Raw genomic sequence first — 25,663 nt, 5'->3', positions numbered from 1 at the left:
TTTTTTTTCGCTGGTTTCACTTTGCAGTTTGTTGGTGGTGGTTTTCTGGCTGGCTCTATTTTTTTTGTGGTTGATAAAATGGCAAAGGTAAAGCTTTTGCACACACACACACACACGCACACACGATTCCATAATTGTGTGCGAAATTGACAATTTTCAAATTTTTTTTTTTTAATTTTCTCATGATCGATTTGATTTGAAGAATTGATTGTCGAACAACTTTATTCGAAATTTAATCGATTCTAGATTGCTAGACCAACTAACGCCATCTAGTCATATTGGTTAGAACTGTGATTCTCATTCTCATTCTATTGAATGCACGTGATCCATTCCATGCGTGTTTTTTTTTTTACTGTTTATGTTTTTTGTGGCAATTTTTCTTTCAAATAAATTTTTTTAAAAAATGTCTAATAACAATTCAAATCGATTATTTGAACCATATAAATCTATTGGCCTTGTATCATCCAATGTACCGCATTTAATTCGTTATATTGAAAAATTGAATAAAATACAAATCGTTACCGCTGTTGGACGATCATTTTTAGTTTTCAATGAAAAATTACAATTAATTGAAACTTGTATGTATTACAACGATTATATGGCGATGATTATTATTAAATTAAAATTCAATATTGCAGGTGTTGCACACGATTCAGACATAACATTATTGGCATCGGATTCGAAATTTTTATTTACCGCCGCATCGAATGAAATATTTGCCTGGAAACATGGCCATAGATGGGTAAGTCAATCAATCATCAATCAAATTTGATTGATGGTGATCAATTAATTCTTTCTTTTGTTCTATTTTTTAGAAAATAAAATCCTACAAAGATGATTTACGTCAAAATCAATTACATCATCTGATGGTTTTAGGTGGTCAATTATTGGCCATTGATTGTAATCAAAATTTAATTTGTTGGGATATCAGCACACAAGAAATCACCGCCTATATTGCGTTCAATAGTGAAGTGACAACAGCAGAAGATTCAACAACAAATTCCACAATCATTACAGCAATATTACATCCAGCTACGTATATAAATAAAATTCTTATTGGAACTCAACAAGGTCGCCTACAGCTATGGAATATATCAAAACAAAAACTGATTTATCAATACAATGGATTCGGTTCCGAAATTTGTTCACTGGTTCAAAGTCCAGCATTACATGTTGTGGCCATTGGTCATCATTCTGGATTGATTGTTCTACATCAACTTCAACAAGATACGATGATCATGAAATTTCAACAAGAATTCGGACCAGTTACAACGATATCATTTCGTACAAATGATTCATCCACATTTGCATTGATGATATCGGGATCACGACGATCTGGTCATCTAGCTATATGGAATCTTGATGAACAGAGACTTGAACAACAGATGCGTGATTTACATTGGCAATCCATAGCATCGGCAAGTTTTATTCAAAAACAACCATTAATGATCACCAATTCGAGTGATAATTCATTGAAAATATTCATTTTTGATGATCTTCAAACAACGGGAAGATTATTGTTTCAACGTGAAGGACATCGAGCGCCACCCACTCGTATTAGATTTTATGGTGATAAAGGAAAATTTATCCTTAGTGCTGGTCTTGATTCAACATTACGATCATTTTCTATTTATTCGGAACGTTTAAATCGTAGTCTTGGTTTAGCTAGTGCTAATCGTAAATTGGCCAAAAAAAGAGGCATAAAAAATGATACAAATGTTTTGTTGCCTATCGTGGATTTTGCTGCTGAACCATTACGGGAAAAAGAATGGGATAATCTTGTTGCATGTCATAGAAATACATCAATGGTTACTACTTGGTCAGTGGATCGTATGAAAATGGGGGAACATAAATTATTGGCCAGAAAGATTTACTAGATCATCCAACAATGTTCAAGCTGAATGTGTTTACATAAGTAGTTGTGGTAATTTTGTTATTATCGGTTATAATGCTGGACATATTGATCGATTCAATATTCAATCCGGTTTACATCGTGGATCTTATAGAATCGATGGCAACGATACAGCTCATCAAGGTCCAGTTCGTTCGGTACTTAGTGATGCATTAAATCAGATGATCATCTCTGGTGGTGCTGATCGTTATTGTCGATTATGGCATTTTGCCGCACGTAATAAAAATCAATTGATTGGTAGTTTTAAATTATCCGATTCTGTTGCCCGAATGTGTTTGCATAAAGATAATCAATTTGTTGCCATTGCATTGGATGATTTTTCCGTCATTGTTATGGATTTAGATACAAAGAAAAAAGTACGTCATTTTCGAATGCATCGTAATCGTATTACCGATATGACATTCGATAATGATTGCCGACGGCTATTCATTTCGGCAATGGATTCATTTGTTTATATTTGGGATATGATTTCTGGCCAATTAGTTGACGTATTGGCTACTGAAACACCATGTGTATCATTGTCATTATCACCAAATGGTGAATTTATTGCTACATCACATGTTAATCAATTAGCAATTTATTTATGGTCCAATATATCTTTATATAGTAAAGTTACATTACAACCGTTAACAGAATCACATTTGGATACCATATCGTTAATGCAAATGCCAGCAATAAAATCCGATGAAATTGATAACCGTGAAGATTCGAATGATGATGATGACGTGGAAAAAATCATGGCAATCGAAACGAATGACAATGATGATGATGATGGTCATAATATCCTTGAATATCAATATAAATCACCGGAACAAATTTCCAATGATTTAATAACATTATCTTCAGTGGCAAGTTATCAATGGAAAAATCTTTTACAATTGGATCTGATACGAAAACGAAACAAACCAAAAGAAGTGTTGGAAAAACCAACTATTGCGCCATTTTTTCTGCCTTGCATTAGTGGACTTGAACCAAAATTTGATTTATCAAATCAATCAAATAATGATGATGGCGATAATAATAATGAAATGTCCACAACAATTTCCAATGAAAAATCAATGAAAATATCAAATCATTTGATCACACCATTTGCAAAATCATTACAACAACATTATCATGAAAATAATTTATTGATATTTTTCAATGAAAAAATGAAATCATTAGGACCATCAAAAATTGATGCAGAAATTCGTAGCATCGGATCAGAATGTATTGGTACCATTGATTTTATGTTATATTTTCTCACAATGATTGAAATGATGATTGAATCAAATTGTAATTTTGAATTATGTAATGCATACATTGGTTTATTCATCAAATGTCATGCAGAAACAATATGCAGACAAAGGAAACTATTTGAACGTATTGATTCAATATCGACAAAAATCATTGATAAATGGCAACGTTTACAACGATCATTAGATCGATCAATTTCATTGATTGAATTTTTACGAAATGCATTGATTTGATAGTTGATTTTGTATTGTATTATTATTATTATAATATCATATTATTTTTATAAAAAAAAACAAAATAAATGATGATGATGAATTCAATTCTTATGATGGTGTTTGTGGATTGTTGATGTTTAAATAGCCAAAATTCATTCATTTGTTCGAATGATGCGGCCATATTTTTCCATAATTTCTTCAGCATTATGATGGTCATAACAAATTGGTAGACCGATTCTTTTTAATTCTGGTTCAAAAATTTCATCAAATCGTTGGCTTTGTTCAGCTGTAAAATGATTACGCCAATCACCAATAATACCTTTACGCATAAATTTTGTTTTACTCATATCGAACAAATCGGCTACTGGTAAATCTTCACGATTAACCATTTTATTATTGCGCATTTTTTCAAAACTACAATGTAATGTTATACGATCAATCTGTTCATCGGTTAATCGATGGCCAACAAAATCGCAAATAATTCCAATCATTTTTTTCAAATCCTTTTTACAGAAAAAAAACATTCAATCAATTTGTTGCTGATGATGATGAACTAAATACATACCACTTTAAGTTCTTCATATGAAACAAATAAAACTGAATCAGGATCCTGTTGTTTTAGTTCCCAAAAACCACGAACATGATCAATCCATGATCCATATACTAAATCTCCTCTGGCAAATAATTCTACGAAATCATCCCATGTACCGGAATAATTTCCTAAAAATGTACTCATACGATGATGATGATAATAGGAAACGGCATTATCTTTTGGATTACGAACTACATAGATGATCTACGATGAAATGAAAGAGAAAACGTAATTAATGAACAAAAAATTTAATTTTTTGTATTTACCTTAGCTTTTCCTTGCCGCAATTGTCCAGGAATATTTTCAACATTTAAATGTGTGGCCAATAAACGTGGTGAACGAATCGATCGCAACCATTTCAGATGGCCAAATGGTTTACCAACTTCTAGATGTGGAACTCTTTCAGCAATAATTTTCTTCGATACAGCATCAATATCACCATCAGCAAAAATTAATGACAATATTTCTTCGGTCCATGTTGTACCGGATTTTGGATACGTACAAAGCCAAACATCATCAGTGCGAATTTCAAAATTCTCAATTCGCCGCAATACTTTTGGATAAACAAGATATCCCTGTAATAATAGGCCATTCATACGTATTGCTTTCGGTATGGACAGAACATATTTGGCAAGAAATTCATCTTTCTTCAGATTTGAATCATTTTTAGCTTTACGAATTTCACAGCCATTATTGTTGGAATTATCATCTTTGGTCAATAATGCACTGATTGGTGAACGATATAATAATTTCAATGTTATAAATTTCGAAGGCAATATTATAAAAAATGACGGTGTTTTGGTTTCGGTGACTACTGCTGCTGTTGTGATTGTCGATGTCGATGATGCAGATGATGATGATTTTGTTGTTGCTGTTGTTGATGTTGATGTTATACTACTGTTTCCGTCATCAATCGTAAAACGATTTCGATCATGATCGATGGCGATCATTTTAAATAAATTTTTTGTTTTGTTCTGATGAAAAAAAACGATATGATCAATATCGATAATGTTTCTGTTTCTGTGTCTGTGTCAGTGTGTGTGTGTGCTTTTAGTTGAACCAGCAGCAGCGTTTCTACAAAAAAAAATGTCACTTTACAACCAAATCAAATCAATGTGTGGTAACTATACAGATGTTATCAATGGATAATGGGAAAGATAAACCTGAAACAAGAAAGAAAAAGATTATCATCATCATTAAATGGATTGTTTTTAATTGTCATTTTATTACCAAAAAAATAAAAGAAAAGAAACAATCGATGTAAATCACTTAACGTCAATCCGCGTTTTTTTTTGTGTTTTATTTCCTTTTTTGTAGTTATTGTACCTGTTTACAGATAAAAAATAAAATAATATAAATCAATTAATCGATAATTTTAATGGAAACAAAAAAAAAAGTTTAAACTAATTAATTAATTATAATTGAAAGAAATACCCATTCACTATATGCATGTGTTCCAAATGGAAATCGGATCTTTCGTCTTGTGTTTGATATTTATCGACAGTATAGATATTTCAATGTATGGAATGTTTAACCGGATCATCATTCATACCAAGACAAGGCATTCAATTGAAATTTTTTTTTTGTTGTTGTTGTTGCAAATCTCAATAATAATAAGGGCGTTGTATCTTTTTTTTTCATTTCATTTTCATATTTTTTTTTTTTTTTTTTTTGTTATTTAATGTTCAATTTACTTGATTGGAAAATAAATATATCGTCGTGCTATATTAACAAAACAAAATATAGCAAACATGCACACACACACACACACACACTGAAGTGGATATAGAATATTCTTTTTTGCATGAATTGGTTCAGTAAACTTTTTGTTGTTGTATGGAAAATGAATAATAAATCGATTATGATGATTACAAACAAAGAAAACAAAAAAAAAAAAAATATGAAAATTTTCCAATCATTGGCGTGTTTGTGTGTTTATTTGTTGTTGTTGTTGTTGTTGTTGTTATCATTGTTGATCATCTGATTTGCTTACTCACCCAACACAGCACAGTTTGTTGGTTGTAAAAAAAAAAATATACCCGATGATGATGATCGGTTATATTAACCTGATTGCTTCAAATTTTTTTTGTTTTGTTTTGTTTACAAGCCATCAAACACACACTTACACACACGCTGTCACTAAAATTTTGATTAATCAGAAACCCAAACTTTGAATGACATGGCTAAAAAAAAAAAATAAAAAGAAAAAGAAAAATTCAAAAACAGAAAAAAAATGGCCGAAATATTCAAATGATATTACATATTGCCTGCCATCTATTATTCTTTTGTAAAGAATCCGGGAATTTTTCATTCGTTTTTTTTGTTTTGTTTTGTTTTGTTTTGTTGTTTGTTTGTTGCCTGGTGGATTACACCATCATCATCATCATCATTCATCATTCATCATTATGTGTGAAATGAATATTTTTTTTTATGTATTTTCAACCAATTTGAACAATATGTATGACTGACTAATTTTAATATATTGCACACATTCAAAATAATAATCATCATCATCATCAATAATGGCATCATCATCGTTTATGTATATACATACGAAGAACAAGAAAAGAAAATTTCAATATCAATATATCAATATATAACATGGAATTTCTTTATTCTACCGATCCAACAAAAAAAAAAAGAAGATTCTTGAATTTGACAATAAGTGATGATGGTGATGGTGGTCGAAATTTTTTTTTCTTTTTTTAATAACATCGAATAAAATGTTGGAAATTATGTGAAAGAAAAAAAAAATGGAACGAACAAACGAATATAAAAGAAAAACAAACTTGATGACATGAATGTCATGTATGTATGTATTATTGAATTCATAATCAAACGGTTTTAGCATTCACTCGTTTTTTTATTATTATTATTATCATCATCATCATTATTATTATTAGGTCTTGTCATCATCATTCCAGAACAATCTTCTTTGGATATATACGATCATCGTTCTTGTTGTTGTTGTTGTTGTTCGGTGTTGGCCTCATTCATTTCATTTCACATTTTTTTTCCTGGATTTAATAAAGTGTGTGTCTCCAGAAGATAAAAAGAAAGGAAAGAAGAAAATGGAAAAAAATGCTATAATGATCCATTGTTCCAGAAGAATCAAAAAAAAAAAAATATGGATGTGAATTCCACATTCCAACAATTGCTCTCTTTCTGAATTTTTCTTGCCCAAACACCAATCAATCGAATATTTAATATTAAACGATGATGATGATGATGATGATGTTGGGCTATTTGGATAAAGATTCTCATTCTCATCGTCGTCGTCGTCGTCCATCATTATTGTGCTATTGGATGATTCTGGAGAAGAAAAAATCGAATGATGATTTTTTTTATCCAAATGAAAATGAAAAATAAAAAAAAAATACATGGAATGTTGTCACTCACACAATGGGTGTATAATTTGAAAATTTTTTTTTTACAATTGAAAATGAAATGACATAATACACACACACACACAGCATATGACAGTATTTCAATTCCGATATTCTAATTTCTAATTTAATCTTGAAATATTGATGGAATTTTAAACAGGAAACAGAATTTTTTATTTTTTTCCGGACACAGCAATCATTGAATAAATTCCATTTTTTTTTTTTTTTTTTTTTGGTGGTGGTGGGGGTAGGGCCATCCAAAATTCAATAACCACCATATATGACATTGATAAGAAAAAAAAGCGATCCTTATCACCCAACAACAACAAGTACAGGTGTTCCTCCTAATCTATATCTACAAAAGTCAATCGTCAATAATAATAATTAATATAATCGACGATTGATTGATAATCGATTGGATTGTGCTGGATGCTTTAAATACCAAATTTATAGAGAAAAAAAAATTTGAACAACTAAATCATCACTGTTCTGTGTTTTCTTTTTTTTCATGTGATTTCAAAGTCCAATCGGCAAAGAAAGTTGTGTTCTTTTTTTTTACCCCACCAACAATCACCAACTGATGTTGCTTGTTGATTTTTGTTTTCTGCTGTAGAACAAAAAAACTTTCCCAATCATCTACCTCCTCTTTTTTTCGGTACTTGATGATTTGGTTTTTTTTCCTCTTGGAACTCAATAAATTAATAAAATGAATTTGAATTATTTATCGGTGATGATGTTGATGATGATGATGAATATCTTTTTGTTGTCAAGGTCAAACGGAGATCTAATTTTTTCTTGGGTTACAGAAAAAAAATGTTCAACAACAACAACAACCATTTCAGGTTTCAATATATAGTCATTATAAAACTAATTGAAAACAAAACAAAACAAAGAAAAAATTTGTCATTTGTGAACTAACGCACACACATGTTGTTGTTGTTGTTGTTTCACATTAATAAATTAAAAGGATGATGAAAATTTGTTTGTTGTAATTGATTTCTCATTTTTTTTGTTACGGAAAATGATAACATTTTCTCAGCATGGTTTCCTCAATTAATTTTTTCCTCACTCAGCGTTATATTGATGATGATGATGTAAATGGTCATGGAAAAGGATTATTCTTGGTATTTTGGTAGTTGGACAAATGGAATGAGAAATTGGATTTAGACCTTTAACCTTGGCCTAGCCTGCACCAAGATAATTGCCTGTAATGAAGAAAGAAAGCAAAAAAAAAATTTGATCAAAATTTACGGGTAAATAAAATGATGATGTTTGTGTGTCCGCCCATCCTATACACACACACACACACACACACACACACATCGTACATTCATTTTAATTTTTCCCGGATTCTTACTTACGGTATTTCGTATATTATGCAATGATGAAAATGTGTTCAATTTGTTGAATTCGATCTCATGCTACTAGCAATTTTCCACACGAATAAAAATAATCTTTATATTCAGCATCAGCAGCTATTACAAATGATGATGTTGATGCCATTCCTACGATGATCAAACTGAATCTTCACTCTCTCTCTCCCTCTTTCTTGTTCCGAATGAATCGTGGATTGTGACTTATTACATTTAGCCATTGATGTTTGAATGTTTTGTTGATAAAAAAAAAATAAATTTTTTTCTTCTTCTCGAATGAATTCAACACAAACAAACCAAACCAAACCAATTTCACACATTTCCACATAAACATTCGAATAAATATACAATGATGATACGTTCACAATAAATGTAACAGAAAAATCGAATAAATTGAAAATTTTGTTGAATGAGAAAACAAAAATTGTTTAAAATATAAGTTGAACACATCCTCGTGATCTTAGATTCGTGATTTTTTTTTCTGATTTGTTTATTGCTCATTTCACACCTACCAAAATGTCAATTTTTCAAAACACTAAACTATGTTGTTTGATTGATGATCATTTTGAAAAAGTATTGTTGTTGTTGTTGTTGGTGTGTGCTGCCATTATTGATGAAGAACAACGACGACGATGATGATGATGGTGATTATTATGATGGTGATGATAATGATGATCAATCGAGAATCGAACCATCAGCCATATATATGAATGACATATATGAATGTGAAAAATAATAACATCAACAAAAAATATATAACCAAACACCACAAAAACCACCTGAATTAAGTGCTATCAAATCAATCAATCAATCAATCAATGACAAGTGACCCAAAATAAATAAATAAAAAAAAAATTTTAACTTTCAAGTGTAGAGCAAGTGGTTGTGAACAACAATACGTATAACTAAAAAATGAAAAAAATTCATCATGGATCCCGTTAATAAACGTTTACAATATTCATCATCAGATGTTGATGATAGACAAACTGCTGTTTATACATCAACAGCAACAACAACAAATACTGCCCATACAACAACAAATATTATTGGACAGCGACCACGACAACGACCACGTCAAACAACAACAACGTCAACGATGATTAGTAATAGTCCAAATAAATCAATCACAACAACACCTACCACCGCCAACACCAACACGACAATTATTCGACAACAACAACAACGTGCAATGATGGTGGCTACACCACAATCAATAAAATCTGATAAATTTATCGATCTAGGTTATGATTCATTACATTCTACACCAAAACAACAATTAATTGATGATGATCATCGTGGTAATATTTCCATTGATCCGGCATCATCATCATCATTATTATTAACAAGACAAAATTCTCTAGATGATGATGATGAATTATCAAATTATGAAATTGATAATAGGTCATTGAAACAAAATGAAAATAGTGGCAACAACAATAGATATAGATCATCAACAAAAGTTGCCAAAAAACAACATCAATGGAACAACAACAAAACTATGAATCAAAAATCGAATGATGAAATGAAACAACAAACATCGACCATTACAAGTACAAGTACAAGTACAACAACAAGTAGTCCAAGTAGTATGATCAATACAGGTGATCATGGTGGTCATACAGGAAAAAAAATTGAACGTGAACAATGGGGTAAAAAAATTGATTTCCTTTTATCGATCATTGGATTTGCTGTTGATCTTTCAAATGTTTGGCGTTTTCCATATCTTTGTTATAAAAATGGTGGAGGTATCGTATCGATAATCATTGATTGATTGATTTGAATATTAGTTTATTTTTTTTCACTACTAGGTGTATTTCTAATTCCATACACAACAATGTTATTATTTGGCGCACTACCATTATTTTTTATGGAACTTTCATTAGGTCAATGGGCTAAAACTGGACCAATTAGTCTTTGGGATAAAATATGTCCACCATTGAAAGGAATTGGTTATTGTTTTGTTCTGATTTCTTGGTATGTTTCATTCTATTACAATGTTATTATTGCATGGACCACAAGCTATGTAATTAAAACAATTATATCTGGTAAGTTGGATTGGATCATTTTTTTTGGATCGTTAATTTTTTTTCTTTTGAATAAATTTCATTTTGAAGGAAATCTAATGCCTTGGCAGCATTGTAATAATTGGTACAATACAGAAGATTGTATATCAATGGAAGAGATTAAAAATCTTAAATGTGGTCAACAAAATATTGTCAACGAAACAGCAATAACAACAACAGCGAGATCTATTATCATCAATCAAAGTTTGCCTTTGAAAAAATTATTATTCTCAAATCGTAAAATGACAAATTCAACATCATCAATAGGCACAAATCGTCATGAACAATATGATATTGAAATGATTTGTCAAAGACTTTCGAATCGTACATCACCAACTGAAGAATTTTTCAAGTCAGTAATCTCTTTGTTTCATCTATTTAGTAGAATTTTTCAACATTTTTTTTTCTTAAATTTCTTGATGTTATAGCCGTGGCCTATTGGAGATTGATCAATCACGAGGATTAGAAAGCCTCGGTCATATTCGACTTGAATTGGTCGGATGCCTTCTGATTGTCTTCATAATTCTATATTTTTCACTATTCAAAGGTGTAAAATCCTCTGGAAAAGTTGTCTGGGTTACAGCAACTGCACCGTATTTTATTTTGACCATATTATTGATACGTGGCCTATTTTTACCTGGATCAAGTAAGATTGTGATTGTGTCTTGGCCACTTTTTTTTGATAACCTTTATGGATTATTCAATAGTTTCAGGAATTCTTTATTATATAAATCCACAAATGCATAAACTGCTAGAACCAATGGTTTGGGTAGATGCTGCCGTACAAGTATTTTATTCAATTGGTGTTGGTTTCGGTGTCCATTTAACATATGCCTCATTCAATAAATATAATAATAATTGTTACCGGGATTGTTTGATTACCGTTTCCGTAAATTCATTGACATCATTCTATTCGGGATTCGTTATATTCACCTATTTGGGTTATATGGCCACCTCGATGAATAAAGAAATTGAAAATGTTGCCAGCGAAGGATATGGGCTGGTGTTTCAAGTATATCCAGAGGCTATTTCTACCTTGCCATTTGCTAAATTCTGGTCATTATTATTCTTTTTCATGTTACTGACATTGGGAATTGATTCTGCGGTGAGTTTTTTTCTCGTGAATTTTTTTTCTTCATAATTTATCAATTTTTTAATCACGATGATTAGATGGGCGGAATCGAAGCCGTCATTACTGGAATTATGGATGAATTTGATCTTCATAAACGTTTTAGACGTGAATATTTTACTGGAATTGTGATTAGTGCTTCTTTTCTTGGTTCACTTATCAATTGTACACAGGTAACTCTAGATTAATCAATTAATGAATTTAATTAAATCAATTAAATCAATTTAACAAACAAGGGAGGCGCATTCACAATGGTTTGGTTCGATACATATTCTGCCGGAATTTCATTGATAGCATCGGCAATGTTTGAAACATTAGCTGTTATGTATATTTATGGTATGTGTTGTAGTAATGATGGTAATTTTTGCCACCATAATCGATTATTTTAATCAGGAGCTGAAAAATTTTGCCTTGATATTGAATCAATGATTGGCCATAGACCAAGTCGTTATTTTGTTTATTCATGGAAATATATTTCACCAGTATTTCTTACTGTAAGTATACTTAATAATTGATTTTTCATTCCATTCTACAATGATTAACGCTTTTCATATATTATTTTATTTACAGACAATAATAATAATGTCAATTATAAATTCTGAATCAATTTCATATTATGGTTATAATTTTCCATTATGGGCCACAATATCTGGATGGTGTTTTACATTATCATCAATTTCATTCATACCATTATATGCTGGATTCTATTTTATACGTAATCATTATCGTAATAATAATGCATCAAAATCATCATCAACAAAGATAATGAAAAATTCAATGATTAAAATAGCAAAAAATTCATCCTTCAATTCATCAAAAGGTAAACAACAATATTCAATGGTCAAACTAATAATAATTGATTTTAATATAATCCTGTTTAAAATTTCCAATGTAGATGGAAAAGAACCAACTGAAATGTTGGTCATGTTAACAACAACAACAACAAGTGGTCATAATGGTCACAATGATGAGGAAAATAAAACCAAACAATATTCTTCCATGATTTCAAATAATGTTGTTGTCGCTGGTGACGGTGGTGGTGTTTATGTTTGAATCTCTCATTCTGTCATTTATTCTCTTTGTCCTTTGTTGTCATTTTTGCTTTCAATTCATTTATTCATTCATTCATCATTATCCGTTCATTTCTTTTTTTTTGCTAAAAAAAATTGTTGCTATTTTGCTTGTTTTCTGTCTTATTACCAACTAGCATAAAAAAATTATACAAACAGATTAAAATTGTTGAAAAATTACGTTCATGACGTGTTTTTTATTTCGTTGAAAGCAAAAAATTATCGATAAAGTGGTGGAAAAACATTTTCCTTGAACCTGCCAATCATATTACCGGCTGGATCATACATACAAACTGTATATTGTTTTGGATAATGGCCACCACTTTGAAAACTACGTTGTGCACAACCAATTCTGGTGGTATCATACCAAATCACTTGTGTTGCATGACCAGTTTTTCCATCATATTTTGGATTTTGAAAATCATAATTTTCATCATCAAATTCTTGATACCAAGATTTTGTGACCGTACGACAATCACTATAACCACCATAAATCATGTAAAGATTTTCGCCATAATAATGATCATTATTATTCTGTGGTAAATGTTCTAGCCGATCTATTTGTACCAATTTTTCTGCACGTGTAGCAGCCACTTTGGACAACTATAGAATGGAAGAAAAAATACAAATTGAATAAATAAATAAATAAACAACAAATCAGCTGAACAAAACAACCACTAACCTCTTTTGATGAAATCACTGGCTTTGTGTCTCTATGTTTTTTCCGATATTCATTATGGCTATAAACACATTCTTTTGTGAATAAATCATCCAATGATCGATCTGAATGTAGAAAAATCCATAGAAATATAATCATCAATATTATAACCAAAATGAAACATAAACAAATGAGCCATATTCGATATTTTCGAATGAAAGAATATATTCTTCTACAACGTCTACGGAAAGTAGTATTGGTGGTGGTGGTGGTGGTGGTAGTACTGGCGCTTGTTGAAGCATTGTTGTTGTTGTTGTTGTTGTTGTTGCGGTTGGCAGAAGAAGAAGAAGAAGCTGATGATCGATTCTGTTTCGGCATTTTTTTGGTTGTTTATGTTTATTAGTCACGTGGATGATGATGATGATCACAATCAGGAAATTCTGGTGAAGTTTTTTTTTGTTTTTTGTTTTTTGTTTTGGTCGTATTTGTTGAGCAACAAACAAAATTCGAAAACAAAATTGAAATTAAAAAAAAAAATCAATTTGTGACAAAAAAAAAGAGTAGGAAAAAAAATTCGATAAAAAAAAAAATAATCCACAAAATTATTCTGAAGGTGAACAATTCATGGAGGATGAAAAGTGAAATGTAGGACATGCACGTGATTCCTTTCTTTCTTTTTTTTTTGTATGCCAAGGACATTCATTCAATCTTTTTTTTTTAATTACCGTGAAATATAGTTATGTGAATTATTATGTTACCACTATACTATGCTGCTATATATAAATACAAACGTTTGATGAAAATAACAAATGATTCAAAATTAAAGGTTAAAAGTAATAGAATTATACGGAATCGTCATCATCATTTGATCGAATCATAATTATTCATGTTGAATGTTCTCGTATATAGAAACCCATGATAAGAAAGAAAGCGGCAATATAGCCAAGAAATGCTTCGAATAATCCCCGAAACGTCAGATTACCGAGATAGCCAAATGTAAAGGCAATTTTTTTACCATGCATCAAACGTTCATAGAGATCATCATATTTCAATTTTGTTCGTAAATAATTACGTTTTAATTGTAGCTGCATAGGCAAGATATGATCACGGATTTTATGAAATGCATTGGATACATGTGCCAGGGCCATAAATGGAATAACACCGGTGATAACATGTAAAACAACAATTACAATAAATACAAATTCTGTTTGTGCCGGTATATCTTCCACGATTAATTCACACATCAATGTTATATTGATTGGTATGCTAATCAATGCATAATAGTATAATGATTGACTCCAGGTATTTTTATCATCATGTAAAACATAATAAGATAATTTATTATGTTGTCGATAAATTAAACCAAGATTCAGCACATCTTTCCTGGTGATTTGTTTTCCATTATGGTGACGTGATTTATCCAATATTGAAACAAACATTTGATTCAGATATGATAATCCACTATGAAATGCTTGATATGTTGACATTATTGTACAAGCGAGAAGCATTGCTGATTGAAATAAGAGAAATCCATTATAAATGAAAATTGTTGTTTCAATCATTAGAGTAATTTTCATCCACAATGAATTCTGGACCAATTCATAACAGAAGATTTGATAAACAACTATAGGAACAGCAATCGAAATTATGGAAACTTGAGATTGGAAGAAGATTGAATTTTTTTTGTGAAAAAAAATTTTTCGTTAACAACTTGTTGAATGCTTATGACAAAAAAAACTTACTATATAATAAATGTAAAAAATAATTAACACAATCGGCAAGCAAGATGAACAACACTATATAGGAACGACCTTTAAAAGTTGCATACGGAAATAGCTTCATTTTATTGATTTTTTCGAATAAAATTTTATCAACACGATCCATTTCAAGCCATGAATCACGCCAAACTTTGAATGAAACCATACGTTTAGCAATAGGTGTGATTTGTGATAATAAACGATGATCACGAGCAAATTGTTGCTGATAATTCTCGAAACGTTGTGACAATTTCATTGCAATATTTTCATCCGTATCTCGGCTTTTATTATATTGATCAGTATTACGTACAATACAATCATATATAACTTGAAACCGGAATTCATCATCATCTTGTTTTGGAAAATAAAATGTTTTTATACAAAGCAAACCGCCCATTATTAATAATAAAACTATAATGACGAAGAATTTATTCAGAATTCTACGATGATCCCAGAAATATAATGATGCATAATCATAACGATATAATGGAAATCGTTCTGGATCTATATAGATTAATGAAATGAATAATGCTCGTATCAGCCAATAAAGATAAAGCACAAGATCGGCATAATGCAATCGACGATATTCGATAGTTCCATATTCATCAACAATATGTTTCATTGCATTATAGATGAAATGACGAAAATAAAACAACATCTTTACGTTTATTGTTTTCGTTATTGTTGTTGAAAGTTTGAAATGGAAAAAACAAATGTTGAATAAAATTATGGTTATCGTATTGAAAAAAAAACTTATCGTTTAGTACGAATTTTGGCTCATTACAGATTATAATTGGAAATTTGCATGAATTTTAGACATTTTTCAAAAACAAATTTTCATTTTTATTTTCCTCTTAAATGTTGGTGTTTTTTGTCAAAAAAAAAACAAAGTTAATTGTCATCGGGATGACAAAATATTTTTTTTCCAATACTTTTAAACCAAACTACAATTAGTTGGTTAGTAAATTCTGCCAGTATATTATAACTAATAAATGATTGATTGATTGGAAGAAAAACTTTTTATTTTTATTGGTTCATCAATCATTTTAATGGATTGTTTTTGTTTTTTACTGATCATCATTGAGAAAATGAATCGATACTTGATAAGAAATTCAAAAGAAAATTTTCCAATTTTTCTAAATTTTTTTTCAAATTGTCATTTTATTACATTATATGAATATGGAAACAAATTAAATGCAGAATCTCATGATCAGAAAGAAAGCAACGATAAAAGGATTCATAATTAAAGGTTAAACGCAATAAAATTATAGAGAATCATCATCATTTGATCAAATCGTAATTATTCATGTTGAATGTTCTTTCATATAGAAACCCATGATGAGAAAGAAAGCCGCAATATAACTAAGGAACGCTTCGAATAACCCCCGAAATGTCAGATTACCAAGATAGCCAAATGTAAAGGCAATTTTTTTACCATGCATCAAACGTTCATAGAGATCATCATATTTCAATTTTGTTCGTAAATAATTACGTTTTAATTTTAGCTGCATAGGCAAGATATGATCACGGATTTTATGAAATGCACTGGATACATGTGCCAGGGCCATAAATGGAATAACACCGGTAATAGCATGTACAACAGCAATTACAATGAATACAAATTCCGTTTGTGCCGGTATATCTTCCACAATTAATTCACACAACAATGTTATATTGATTGGTATGCTAATCAATGCATAATAGTATAATGATTGACTCCAGGTATTTTTATCATCATGTAAAACATAATAAGATAATTTATTATGTTGTCGATAAATTAAACCAAGATTCAGCACATCTTTCCTGGTGATTTGTTTTCCATTATGGTGACGTGATTTATCCAATATTGAAACAAACATTTGATTCAGATATGATAATCCACTATGAAATGCTTGATATGTTGACATTATTGTACAAGCGAGAAGCATTGCTGATTGAAATAAGAGAAATCCATTATAAATGAAAATTGTTGTTTCAATCATTAGAGTAATTTTCATCCACAATGAATTCTGGACCAATTCATAACAGAAGATTTGATAAACAACTATAGGAACAGCAATCGAAATTATGGAAAACTTGAGATTGGAAGAAGATTGAATTTTTTTTGTGAAAAAAAATTTTTCGTTAACAACTTGTTGAATGCTTATGACAAAAAAAAAAACTTACTATATAATAAATGTAAAAAATAATTAACACAATCGGCAAGCAAGATGAACAACACTATATAGGAACGACCTTTAAAAGTTGCATACGGAAATAGCTTCATTTTATTGATTTTTTCGAATAAAATTTTATCAACACGATCCATTTCAAGCCATGAATCACGCCAAACTTTGAATGAAACCATACGTTTAGCAATAGGTGTGATTTGTGATAATAAACGATGATCACGAGCAAATTGTTGCTGATAATTCTCGAAACGTTGTGACAATTTCATTGCAATATTTTCATCCGTATCTCGGCTTTTATTATATTGATCAGTATTACGTACAATACAATCATATATAACTTGAAACCGGAATTCATCATCATCTTGTTTTGGAAAATAAAATGTTTTTATACAAAGCAAACCGCCCATTATTAATAATAAAACTATAATGACGAAGAATTTATTCAGAATTCTACGATGATCCCAGAAATATAATGATGCATAATCATAACGATATAATGGAAATCGTTCTGGATCTATATAGATTAATGAAATGAATAATGCTCGTATCAGCCAATAAAGATAAAGCACAAGATCGGCATAATGCAATCGACGATATTCGATAGTTCCATATTCATCAACAATATGTTTCATTGCATTATAGATGAAATGACGAAAATAAAACAACATCTTTACGTTTATTGTTTTCGTTATTGTTGTTGAAAGTTTGAAATGGAAAAAACAAATGTTGAATAAAATTATGGTTATCGTATTGAAAAAAAAACTTATCGTTTAGTACGAATTTTGGCTCATTACAGATTATAATTGGAAATTTGCATGAATTTTAGACATTTTTCAAAAACAAATTTTCATTTTTATTTTCCTCTTAAATGTTGGTGTTTTTTGTCAAAAAAAAAACAAAGTTAATTGTCATCGGGATGACAAAATATTTTTTTTCCAATACTTTTAAACCAAACTACAATTAGTTGGTTAGTAAATTCTGCCAGTATATTATAACTAATAAATGATTGATTGATTGGAAGAAAAACTTTTTATTTTTATTGGTTCATCAATCATTTTAATGGATTGTTTTTGTTTTTTACTGATCATCATTGAGAAAATGAATCGATACTTGATAAGAAATTCAAAAGAAAATTTTCCAATTTTTCTAAATTTTTTTTCAAATTGTCATTTTATTACATTATATGAATATGGAAACAAATTAAATGCAGAATCTCATGATCAGAAAGAAAGCAACGATAAAAGGATTCATAATTAAAGGTTAAACGCAATAAAATTATAGAGAATCATCATCATTTGATCAAATCGTAATTATTCATGTTGAATGTTCTTTCATATAGAAACCCATGATGAGAAAGAAAGCCGCAATATAACTAAGGAACGCTTCGAATAACCCCCGAAATGTCAGATTACCAAGATAGCCAAATGTAAAGGCAATTTTTTTACCATGCATCAAACGTTCATAGAGATCATCATATTTCAATTTTGTTCGTAAATAATTACGTTTTAATTTTAGCTGCATAGGCAAGATATGATCACGGATTTTATGAAATGCACTGGATACATGTGCCAGGGCCATAAATGGAATAACACCGGTAATAGCATGTACAACAGCAATTACAATGAATACAAATTCCGTTTGTGCCGGTATATCTTCCACAATTAATTCACACAACAATGTTATATTGATTGGTATGCTAATCAATGCATAATAGTATAATGATTGACTCCAGGTATTTTTATCATCATGTAAAACATAATAAGATAATTTATTATGTTGTCGATAAATTAAACCAAGATTCAGCACATCTTTCCTGGTGATTTGTTTTCCATTATGGTGACGTGATTTATCCAATATTGAAACAAACATTTGATTCAGATATGATAATCCACTATGAAATGCTTGATATGTTGACATTATTGTACAAGCGAGAAGCATTGCTGATTGAAATAAGAGAAATCCATTATAAATGAAAATTGTTGTTTCAATCATTAGAGTAATTTTCATCCACAATGAATTCTGGACCAATTCATAACAGAAGATTTGATAAACAACTATAGGAACAGCAATCGAAATTATGGAAACTTGAGATTGGAAGAAGATTGAATTTTTTTTGTGAAAAAAAATTTTTCGTTAACAACTTGTTGAATGCTTATGACAAAAAAAACTTACTATATAATAAATGTAAAAAATAATTAACACAATCGGCAAGCAAGATGAACAACACTATATAGGAACGACCTTTAAAAGTTGCATACGGAAATAGCTTCATTTTATTGATTTTTTCGAATAAAATTTTATCAACACGATCCATTTCAAGCCATGAATCACGCCAAACTTTGAATGAAACCATACGTTTAGCAATAGGTGTGATTTGTGATAATAAACGATGATCACGAGCAAATTGTTGCTGATAATTCTCGAAACGTTGTGACAATTTCATTGCAATATTTTCATCCGTATCTCGGCTTTTATTATATTGATCAGTATTACGTACAATACAATCATATATAACTTGAAACCGGAATTCATCATCATCTTGTTTTGGAAAATAAAATGTTTTTATACAAAGCAAACCGCCCATTATTAATAATAAAACTATAATGACGAAGAATTTATTCAGAATTCTACGATGATCCCAGAAATATAATGATGCATAATCATAACGATATAATGGAAATCGTTCTGGATCTATATAGATTAATGAAATGAATAATGCTCGTATCAGCCAATAAAGATAAAGCACAAGATCGGCATAATGCAATCGACGATATTCGATAGTTCCATATTCATCAACAATATGTTTCATTGCATTATAGATGAAATGACGAAAATAAAACAACATCTTTACGTTTATTGTTTTCGTTATTGTTGTTGAAAGTTTGAAATGGAAAAAACAAATGTTGAATAAAATTATGGTTATCGTATTGAAAAAAAAACTTATCGTTTAGTACGAATTTTGGCTCATTACAGATTATAATTGGAAATTTGCATGAATTTTAGACATTTTTCAAAAACAAATTTTCATTTTTATTTTCCTCTTAAATGTTGGTGTTTTTTGTCAAAAAAAAAACAAAGTTAATTGTCATCGGGATGACAAAATATTTTTTTTCCAATACTTTTAAACCAAACTACAATTAGTTGGTTAGTAAATTCTGCCAGTATATTATAACTAATAAATGATTGATTGATTGGAAGAAAAACTTTTTATTTTTATTGGTTCATCAATCATTTTAATGGATTGTTTTTGTTTTTTACTGATCATCATTGAGAAAATGAATCGATACTTGATAAGAAATTCAAAAGAAAATTTTCCAATTTTTCTAAATTTTTTTTCAAATTGTCATTTTATTACATTATATGAATATGGAAACAAATTAAATGCAGAATCTCATGATCAGAAAGAAAGCAACGATAAAAGGATTCATAATTAAAGGTTAAACGCAATAAAATTATAGAGAATCATCATCATTTGATCAAATCGTAATTATTCATGTTGAATGTTCTTTCATATAGAAACCCATGATGAGAAAGAAAGCCGCAATATAACTAAGGAACGCTTCGAATAACCCCCGAAATGTCAGATTACCAAGATAGCCAAATGTAAAGGCAATTTTTTTACCATGCATCAAACGTTCATAGAGATCATCATATTTCAATTTTGTTCGTAAATAATTACGTTTTAATTTTAGCTGCATAGGCAAGATATGATCACGGATTTTATGAAATGCACTGGATACATGTGCCAGGGCCATAAATGGAATAACACCGGTAATAGCATGTACAACAGCAATTACAATGAATACAAATTCCGTTTGTGCCGGTATATCTTCCACAATTAATTCACACAACAATGTTATATTGATTGGTATGCTAATCAATGCATAATAGTATAATGATTGACTCCAGGTATTTTTATCATCATGTAAAACATAATAAGATAATTTATTATGTTGTCGATAAATTAAACCAAGATTTTGCACATCTTTCCTGGTGATTTGTTTTCCATTATGGTGACGTGATTTATCCAATATTGAAACAAATATTTGATGCAAATATGATAATCCACTATGAAATGCTTGATATGTTGACATTATTGTACAAGCGAGAAGCATTGCTGATTGAATTAAGAGAAATGCATTATAAATGAAAATTGTTGTTTCAATCATTAGAGTAATTTTCATCCACAATGAATTCTTGACCAATTCATAAGAGAACAGTTGATAAAGAACTATAGGAACAGCAATTGGAGTTACGAAAACTTGAGATTGGGAGAGGATTGAATTTTTTATGGAAAAAAATTTTTCAGTTACAACTTGTTGAATGCTTATGAGATCAAATGACAAAAAAACTTACTATATAATAAATGTCCAATATAATTAACACGATCGGCAAACAAGATGAACAACACTATATAAGAACGTCCTTTGAAAGTTGCATAAGGAAATAGCTTCATTTTATTGATTTTTTCGAATAAAATTTTATCAACACGATCCATTTCAAGCCATGAATCACGCCAAACTTTGAATGAAACCACACGTTTAGCAATAGGTGTGATTTGTGATAATAAACGATGATTACGAACGAATTGTTGATGATAATTTTCGTAACGTTGGGACAATTTCATGGCAATATTTTCATCCGTATCTCGGCTTTTATAATATTGATCAGTATTATGAACGATACAATCATACAGTACTTGAAATCGTAATTCATCATCATCATGTTGTTTCGGAAAATAAAATGTTTTAATACAAAGCAAACCGATCATTATTAGTAAGAAAATTATAATGACGAAAAATTTATTCAGAATTCTACGATGATCCCAGAAATATAATGATGCATAATCATAACGATATAATGGAAATCGTTCTGGATCTATATAGATTAATGAAATGAATAATGCTCGTATCAGCCAATAAAGATAAAGCACAAGATCGGCATAATGCAATCGACGATATTGTATGGTGCCATTTTCTTCAACAATATGTTTCAATGCATCGTATAGAAATGTTTTGATTTTGAACAACATTTTCACATTCAGATTTTTCCTTAGCCTGAATTCGACAGTTTGACAAATTAACCATTGTTAATCTTAGCCAATTATTTATTGTTCGATGAAGAATAATATTTCTGTACTACAATGTTTCAAATGTCTTGAAACGTATTGAAAATAGTAGAAATGCTCAATGTCTGCTCCAAAATGCCATGGGGTAATCATGAATCAAAATACATTTACATCATCCATCCACTGTGTTAGAATATAATGAATTGTCAACAATGATCCATTGAAAACAATTTGGAACAATAGTTCCACGCTATGCTATTGTATTAATATGAAACTAATACAGAACAGTAAAATATATATACTATTACTTTGTCCTTGAATACGTTTATTTTGATCACTTTAATACTCACTACCTGTATTTTTACGATAATTAATTTAACATTTTTCAAATCATTCATATTGATTGATTGATTTTTTTGTTTTTCAATCACCATGACAACAATGTTGAGAATTTTTATTTTTTTTTTTTTTTTTTTGAGAATTTAAGAATCATAATGAAATTTCGATTTAAATGAATAAATCAATATACATTGTGATATGTAGCCATTATTGTGGTGGATAGTAACATTGTACATTGAAATAATAAAATTGTAATTATGTGTGAACAATATATATCACTACAATCATTATGATGAATTTCATGATTGAAGAATTTTTTTAGCAAATTCAAATCGTAAAAATTGTAGAATAATCACAATATACCACCCAATGATAATGACGAGTATTTTATACAAAGAATGAATAGAAGAAGAAATTTGAAAAATTAAATTAAAATATATGAATAAAAACAAACATGATACTTACTGATAAAAAATGTGAAGAATATGATTGAAGAAATCAATAATAAATACAAATAACAAAACATGTGATCGACTTTTACGATTTGCATTGGGAAACAAACGCATTTTATATTGATTTTCAAAATTTTTTTGCATCTTTTTTTCTATCAATCGATTGATCGATAATCATGATACGATACAATCGAATGATGGAAAATTTTGGTGAATTTTTTTTTCTTTTGTTTTAAAGTGTCATCTAAAGGTCTGTGTTTTATGTTTTATCTTATGTTTGTTCTACAGTTACACACACACACACTCATAAAGACTAACGTTTGATGGAAATAACAAATGATTTAAAATTAAAGGTTAAACGTGATAGAATTATACGGAATCATCATCATCACCATTTGATCAAATCATAATTATTCATGTTGAATGTTCTCGCGTATAGAAACCCATGATGAGAAAGAAAGCTGCAATATAGCCAAGAAATGCTTCGAATAACCCACGATAAGTCAGATTACCGAGATATCCGAATGTAAAAGCAATTTTTTTACCAGACATCAAACGTTCATAGAGATCATCATATTTCAATTTCATACGAAGATGTGTCGAACGATTCAATCGTAGCTGCATAGCTGGTATATAATCTTTGATTTTATGAAAAGAACTGGAAACATTTGCTAAAGTTATGAATGGAATAAGACCAGAAATGGCATGTATCAATGAAATCAATATGAATACAAATTGTGTTTGCGCCGGCATATCTTCAAAGATTAATTCGCACATAAATAATACATTAATCGGAAGGCTAACCAATGCATAATAGTAAAGCGCCTGGCTCCATGTACTTTTATCAGAATATATTATATAATATGACAATGTATTATGTTCATTATTAATGAATCGGAGTTCTTTCAACATATTGATTTGTCTTTGATTTGTTTTTGAATTTTTTATAATTTTCTTAAAATTTTGATTCATATAAGCCAATTGATTGTAATATGCATTAAATGATGCCAACATTGTACCGGATAGTAGCATTGCACATTGAAGCAATACAAATGTATTATGTATGAATAATATTGCTTCAATCATTAAACATAATTTCAATACAAATGAATTTTGTACAATTTCAAATTGTAAAAGTTGAAAATAACCAATGATGAGTACGGCAATCAAAAGAACCAACACTTTTTAAAATAAAATGGGGTAATGTATAAGGTGATAAAAAACAAAATGAAACTTACAGATGAAAATGTGCAAACAATAATTGCAGAAATCGATAATCAATATGAATAACAATATATAATTACGTCCTTTTAGTGTTACATTAGGAAACAAGCGCATTTTATTGATTTTTCCGAATAAATTTGTGTCTATACGATCCATTTCTAGCCATGAATCACGCCAAACTTTGAATGAAACCATGCGATTAGCAATAGGTGTGATTTGTGATAATAAACGATGATTACGAGCAAATTGTTGTTGATAATCTTCGAAACGTTGTGACAATTTCTTTTCAATATTTTCATCCGTATCTCGACTTTTACAATATTGATCCGTATTATATACGATGCAATCATAAATAAGTTGAAAACCATGTTTATTGACATTGTTGAAGAAAAATGTTCGCATTCCAAGTAATCCAGTAAATACGAATAATATGAGAATCAAAGCAAAAAATTTATTAAGAATTTTTCGATGATTCCAGATATATAATGATCCATAATCATATCGATATAATGGAAAACGTTCTGGATCTATAAAGATTAATGAGAACATTAATACTCGTATCAACCAATAAAGATAAAGCGAAACATCAACACTACGTAATAGACGATATCGTACGGTGCCATTTTCTTCCACAATATGTTTGATTGCATCATAGAGAAATGTTTTGATTTTGAACAACATTTTTTCACATTCAGGAAGCAGGTTTTTCTACATCTGAATGTGACAAACGAATGGAGAATTTTTTTTTTTAGTTCTTGGTAAGATAACATGGCAGAAAAAAATTACCTCTACTCATTAAGATATATTTATTGCAAACTTCATTACTTCATCATTGTCAATTTTATCATCAATTCAAAAATGACTTTATTACAAAAAAAAACAAATTGCGCCCAATCGATCAGCTTTATAGCCAAAGAAAATTACTGAATTTCAACAATTATTCTCTATAAATAAAATGAAATTTATAGTCTCATTTGGAATAAATTTATCGATCAAATCATTTTCATCAATAAATCGA

General features: G+C 29.6%; 4 protein-coding genes across 5 annotated transcripts; 2 read left to right on the top strand and 2 right to left on the bottom strand.

Annotated features, from left to right (window-relative positions):
- Positions 1-112: 112 nt before the first annotated feature.
- On the top strand, positions 113-3,468 carry LOC124499757 (WD repeat-containing protein 36). The gene is given in 4 exon segments (XM_047063717.2): positions 113-578; positions 639-742; positions 816-1,856; positions 1,858-3,468. Coding segments are annotated over 4 exon segments (2,844 nt in total). The 5' UTR covers positions 113-403; the 3' UTR covers positions 3,382-3,468.
- On the bottom strand, positions 3,187-5,879 carry LOC124497819 (sulfotransferase 1B1). 2 transcript variants are annotated; one of them, XM_075735766.1, is made up of 6 exons: positions 5,390-5,850; positions 5,186-5,281; positions 5,086-5,118; positions 4,222-5,029; positions 3,929-4,159; positions 3,187-3,866 (listed from the first exon to the last, which is right to left on the bottom strand). In XM_075735766.1, the coding sequence occupies exons 4-6, from the start codon at positions 4,903-4,905 to the stop codon at positions 3,516-3,518; spliced, it is 1,266 nt and encodes a 421-aa protein (XP_075591881.1). In that variant the 5' UTR covers positions 4,906-5,029; positions 5,086-5,118; positions 5,186-5,281; positions 5,390-5,850; the 3' UTR covers positions 3,187-3,515. The 2 variants fall into 2 exon arrangements, with proteins under 2 accessions (XP_075591881.1, XP_075591880.1); XM_075735765.1 differs by having other exon boundaries at positions 4,222-5,118; positions 5,390-5,879.
- A 3,763-nt stretch (positions 5,880-9,642) lies between these two features.
- LOC124497796 (sodium-dependent dopamine transporter) lies at positions 9,643-13,153 on the top strand. Its single transcript, XM_047061478.2, has 10 exons — positions 9,643-10,459; positions 10,523-10,759; positions 10,829-11,129; positions 11,206-11,423; positions 11,485-11,882; positions 11,948-12,079; positions 12,143-12,242; positions 12,300-12,400; positions 12,477-12,726; positions 12,802-13,153. Exons 1-10 carry the CDS (start codon positions 9,643-9,645, stop codon positions 12,957-12,959), a joined length of 2,712 nt encoding a protein of 903 aa, XP_046917434.2. The 3' UTR covers positions 12,960-13,153.
- Positions 13,137-23,828, bottom strand: LOC124497830 (Golgi-associated plant pathogenesis-related protein 1). The gene is made up of 3 exons (XM_047061511.2): positions 23,435-23,828; positions 13,659-14,074; positions 13,137-13,579 (listed from the first exon to the last, which is right to left on the bottom strand). Exons 2-3 carry the CDS (start codon positions 14,010-14,012, stop codon positions 13,196-13,198), a joined length of 738 nt encoding a protein of 245 aa, XP_046917467.2. The 5' UTR covers positions 14,013-14,074; positions 23,435-23,828; the 3' UTR covers positions 13,137-13,195.
- Between the last annotated feature and the right edge of the window lie 1,835 nt (positions 23,829-25,663).

This window comes from Dermatophagoides farinae, chromosome 2, assembly GCF_024713945.1.
Source record: "Dermatophagoides farinae isolate YC_2012a chromosome 2, ASM2471394v1, whole genome shotgun sequence".
NCBI classification, from domain to species: Eukaryota; Metazoa; Arthropoda; class Arachnida; order Sarcoptiformes; family Pyroglyphidae; genus Dermatophagoides; species Dermatophagoides farinae.
The sequence above is the reverse complement of the archived record's forward strand: the minus strand, read 5'-3'. Positions and strand labels throughout refer to the sequence as shown.